We start from the raw sequence: 5,705 nt of genomic DNA, 5'->3' as shown, positions 1-5,705 counted from the left end.
GACATGTGGTGTTTGTTTAGAGTCGATCAATATTTAAACACACTCACTTTATTAATCAGACAAACATCGAACCTCTCACAAGCTTTTTTTTTTACATGACGTTTTAAATTCTGAGGGATTTTTTTCTTTTTACAAAATACACCGATGCAGGTAGGGGGAGGGGCCACGTGTGTGTGCGTGTGTGTTTATATAGACGTGTGTTCTCATCTTCTCACTGTGTGTGTGTGTGTGTGTGTGGTCAAACACAGACGCTTCGTCACTGATTCCTGTGTAAGACACTGATGAGAAAAGCCGTTCACTTCCTGTCTGAATGTAGAGCCAAACCAAGATGTTATTTTACTGGTAATACGAGGTGTTTCACTGATGGTGTCAGTTTATTTTGAAAAAACCTGTCTGTATCTCACGAGCACTTTTTGTGAAAAGAGAAGTTTATTTTGAAAGGACAGGCGTGAACTGTCACGGCGTCAAGACGCAGGAGGAGACTCAGAGTGTCACATGAACACGTGACAGTCCAGTGACGAAGCGCCAACGAGTTGGGAGTGAGCACGTGTTGTTGTGTGTTCACAAAAAAGTGTGTTCATGTTCTCACTGTGTGTGTGTGTGTGTGTGTGTGTGTGTGTGTGTGTGTGTGTGTGCAGGTACGAGATCAGGGAGAGTAGAGTGACAGCAACGAGGGGACGGGGCTGCAAAACAGGGGCGTGACTAGATCGGGGGTTTGCATGGCGGCAGCAGGGTGAGGCTGGTGGGGGAGGGGTGGGGGGGTTAACTCTCAGCAGGGGCGTTGGCGGTGGCGGAGGTGGAGACGCTGTAGGTTTTTGGTGGCGGCCAGGGCCGCTCGGTGGCAGTGTTGCCGTGTCGGAGACGGTTGCAGACTGGGTTGGTTGGCTGGTACGTTGGCAGGCAGGCTGGTTGGTTGGTTGGTAACCGGTCAGGCGCGCTCGGCAGCGGACGGACAGACGGACAGCGGGGAGGGGTTTGGGGGCTCCCGCTGCCGGCGCACCTGGTGGTTTTGGGGTTGCTGGAGTTGTTTTTGTTTTGTTTTCACATCATGTTGTTCTGCAGTGAGTTTACCTCCGACGAATTCTCCTCGCCCAGCACCTTGTGGTTCTCGTGTTTGGGGGTCAGAGAGTTGTGGATGTTCAGGGAGTCATCCTCCTTGGGCGGGGCCTTCACCGGGTCCTCCAGCTTGTTCTGGGAATTAGGATCATCCTACCCAGGGAGGGTGGAGGAGGTGGAGGTAAAGGAGGAGGGGTAGGGGCAGAAAGTACAGTTAGAACACAACAACACTTTAATGTTCAGAAGCTGCCGATCGCTGGAAACATTTACTTTACAACTCTTTGTCAGATTCAGAGTGACTTCAGACTGAGTTCATCTTTGTTAAAGGAAAAAACAAACAAACAGAACGTCACATCCACCCTGGACGAGTCTGCACCACTCTGGACGAGTCTGCACCACCTGCCTAACTCCAGCTGAAGACGTCTGTCATTAATGCAGAAGTCTGTTACTTACCTTTAACCTGTGTTCACAAACATATTGTCATGCTTGCTTGTGCAGATGTTGTTGAAAAAGCGAATGTTAAAAACATGAGGTCATCAAAGTCTCTGCTGATGAAGACTCGTCCAATGGAGATGGATGGATGTTCCTGTCTGATGATGGAAACAAAGATGAACTCAGATCTTTGGTTTCATGCACTCCAACAGATTTTCATGCTTTAAAGAACCGCCTTAGTTTCAGCTCCTTAACTACAAATCTCTACATTTGTTTTCTGAAGCTACTCGACAGTTTCACATCTGAGGATCTATTCTTCCTGCTGGTTTCCATTCATTTCTGAACACTGACTCTTCAAACTGAGCTGAGTGACAAACCCAGCCGAGATAAAGGAACACGCTTTTATGCTGACTCAGGACGTCTCCATGTTCCAGCTGGATGAGGACGTTTAACTGGCCTACTGTCCTTGTCCCAGTATACAAGCACGGGAGGGGAATCCATTTATTGAGCCAAGTATGTGCGACTCCTCTACGATAGGTGGAGATATGCCCCCTTTCAGCTTGTTNGACTGCTGTAACACTGGAATTTCTCAATTATGGGATCAATAAAGGTGTATCTTATCTTATCTTATGCTCAGAGCGCCTCGGCCAGTTTGGGTCTGATTGACTGTATACATGCAGGAGTCACATGATCTGGGTGTGTTAAGGCCCATTTATGCTCAACGTTAAATACGGATCCGGATACGGACGGAGCCTTCTGTCCGTGCTCTGCATTCATTTCGTCCGTATTTCTGCACGTTTCCATAAAGCTTACCAATACGGGCCAAACGGAGCAGTACCATCGGAAACCGTGGGGGCAGTGTTGCTGTCACTACCTGATACGTAGCTCTAGTGAGACACGAAGAAGAAATAACAATTCAATTTCTCTCATCGGCAGTACTAGAGAAAAGAATTCTCCATCCTCCAGTCGCGATGTATTTAACAGCCTCACCAACCACCGCGCCCTACAACGCTGCCTCTGTTTTTGTCTTTTATGCAAGAGGTATATTATCAATATCTCCACAGCAGTTGCCATGTTTGTTTGTGAGTTTGTTGTTGTCATAAACTTTTGACGCTGGGCTGCCTCCTGATGGATATATTGGTTAACATCCATGCCAACGTAAAGGGCGCATGGAAGTATGTGGGCAGTGACGGTAACATCGTCTGAAACAGACGTATACATTTTCGTACGTAAAGGGAGCATAAATGAGCCTTTAGTCCCACTGTGACAAATTCACTTTAGGACCAATGCACTCACACTAACATGTTTACATGGATTTTAAATAAATCTGTTTTCTCTGTCGTCATGGAAACACACTGACTGTCATGGTTTACAGGGACACTTTGACACATTAATGTTATTATTAATACTGGTGACGAATCAAAATGTCTTTAATGCTGTAACTTTATAACGATGTATAAAAAAATCTGCAGATGTGACGGAGCAGATTCAGATCGCAGATCTTCAGAGTGTAGAAGAGAAAAGAGGGGACACACTCAGCAGTGATGACACATCAGATTAGTAGTAAAGGAAACACTGACGGTTCTTAACAAACAGAAACATCAAATATTAAAACTGAACCATGTTTTTAGTTCAGGTCAGTTTACTCTTCATCATCATCATCATCTTCATGTTTGGCTGGATGTCATGTTTGGTTGAGGAGATGGACAGGTGAGCTGCATGGGCAACCCCCCCACCCTCCCACCCCTCAGGCAAACCAGGAAGCACATGCACATCCACATGCAGGACACCCCCCCCCCCCTTCACTTCCTGTGATGGTCGCTCATGCAGATCGCCCCGTCTCTTCCTGCTTCACCTCCTCACTGGTTTTGTCTCAAACAGACACACAGAGACAAATTAAGAGTGAAGCCTGTCTGATGATACATTCAGGTACCACCGTCACACACAGACCCGAACTATCGCTGCGGGCAAAAACAACAACGTGTTTTAAGAGCTTCATTTAATTTATCTGGATTTAATTAAGGTCAGAGGGACACATCGATCCTGGAGTCCATTTTAACTCTGTTTCCAGCCTCTTATCCCCATTAATTCTGCGTGACATCATCGACCCTGACGCTCCTCTTCATCACACACACACACACACACACACACACACACACACACACACACACCCTGAGGCTCCGCCGTGACAGGATATTTGAATAGTGAGAACATTTACCGGCTGCACGGCTGCTGGTTAGATAGTAACCTCCGGCAGGACATGTGGATACGTCACTTCCATGGTGACGGGGTAGGGGCCCTCTGTCCGCCCGTCAGCGTGAAACTGGAAAATGTTTTGGATTTGTTGGATTTCATTGGTGTGTATTGGAGGAGGGGGGGCGGGGGCGTGGAGGGGGCACAGAGTAACGAGAGCTTTAGAGCGGGTGTCATTTTTTGGGGAGTAGGAACAGAGATAAACAGGGCTCCGATGATGATGATGATGATGGTGAAGGAGGGACATGGACAGATCCTAACTTTGTCTCTCAGTTGCTTATCGATCGATGTCAGCGCCAACACTTTTCATGTTAAACAATCAGAGTCGACGTGTCAGAGTTGTTTCATATCCTGTTGTTTCATGTGGTGTTGTTTCATGTCATGTTTCATGTCATGTTGTTTCATGTGGTGTTGTTTCATGTCATGTTGTTTCATGTGATGTTGTTTCATGTCCTGTTGTTTCATGTCATGTTGTTTCATATCATGTTGTTTCATGTGGTGTTGTTTCATGTCATGTTTCATGTCCTGTTGTTTCATGTCATGTTGTTTTATATCATGTTGTTTCATGTCATGTTGTTTCATGTGGTGTTGTTTCATATCATGTTGTTTCATGTCATGTTGTTTCATGTGGTGTTGTTCCATGTCATGTTGTTTCATGTCCTGTTGTTCCATGTCATGTTGTTTCATGTCATGTTGTTTTATATCATGTTGTTTCATGTCATGTTGTTTCATGTGGTGTTGTTTCATATCATGTTGTTTCATGTAGTGTTGTTTCATATCATGTTGTTTCATGTCATGTTGTTTCATGTGGTGTTGTTCCATGTCATGTTGTTTCACGTGGTGTTGTTCCATGTCATGTTGTTCCATGTCATTTTGTTTCATGTGGTGTTGTTCCATGCCATGTTGTTCCATGTCATGTTGTTCCATGTCATGTTGTTTCATGTGGTGTTGGTCCATGTCATGTTGTTCCATGTCATTTTGTTTCATGTGGTGTTGTTCCATGCCATGTTGTTTCATGTGGTGTTGTTCCATGTCATGTTGTTTCATGTCATTTTGTTTCATGTGGTGTTGTTCCATGTCATGTTGTTTCATGTGGTGTTGTTTCGTGTCATGTTGTTTCATGTCATGTTGTTTCATGTGGTGTTGTTTCATTTCATGTTGTTTCATGTGGTGTTGTTCCATGTCATGTTGTTTCATGTGGTGTTGTTTCATGTCATGTTGTTTCACGTCATGTTGTTTCATGTCATGTTGTTTCATGTCATGTTGTTCCATGTCATGTTGTTTCATGTGGTGTTGTTTCATATCATGTTGTTTCATGACATGTTGTTTCATGTGGTGTTGTTTCATGTCATGTTGTTTCATGTGGTGTTGTTTCATGTCATGTTTCATGTCATGTTGTCTCATGTGGTGTTGTTCCATGTCATGTTGTTTCATGTCATGTTGTTTCATGTCATGTTGTTTCATGTCATGTTGTTCCATGTCATGTTGTTCCATTTCATGTTGTTCCATGTCATGTCGTTTCATGTCCTGTTGTTTCATGTCCTGTTGTTTCATGTCATGTTGTTTCATGTGGTGTTGTTTCATGTCATGTTGTTTCATGTGTTGTTCCATGTCATGTTGTTTCATGTGGTGTTGTTCCATGTCATGTTGTTTCATGTCATGTTGTTTCATGTGGTGTTGTTTCATGTCATGTTGTTTCATGTCATGTTGTTTCATGTGGTGTTGTTTCATGTCATGTTGTTTCATGTGGTGTTGTTTCATGTCATGTTGTTTCATGTGGTGTTATTCCATGTCATGTTGTTTCATGTGGTGTTGTTTCATGTCATGTTGTTTCATGTGGTGTTGTTTCATGTCATGTTGTTTCATGTGGTGTTATTCCATGTCATGTTGTTTCATGTGGTGTTGTTTCATGTCATGTTGTTTCATGTGGTGTTGTTTCATGTCATGTTGTTTCATGTGGTGTT

General features: G+C 44.2%; 1 protein-coding gene across 1 annotated transcript in view; it reads right to left on the bottom strand.

The window, feature by feature from the left end:
- Positions 1–215: 215 nt before the first annotated feature.
- LOC126392488 (chondroitin sulfate proteoglycan 5-like) overlaps positions 216–5,705 on the bottom strand; it is a 48,232-nt gene continuing 42,742 nt past the window's right edge. The window contains exon 6 of the mRNA XM_050047899.1: positions 216–1,209. Within this exon, the coding sequence (XP_049903856.1) occupies positions 1,042–1,209 (168 nt within the window). The 3' untranslated portion in view covers positions 216–1,041. The remainder of the gene's footprint in view (positions 1,210–5,705) is intronic.

This window comes from Epinephelus moara, chromosome 6, assembly GCF_006386435.1.
Source record: "Epinephelus moara isolate mb chromosome 6, YSFRI_EMoa_1.0, whole genome shotgun sequence".
NCBI classification, from domain to species: Eukaryota; Metazoa; Chordata; class Actinopteri; order Perciformes; family Serranidae; genus Epinephelus; species Epinephelus moara.
Note: the sequence above shows the minus strand (reverse complement) of the source record. Positions and strands in the feature narration are given on the sequence as shown.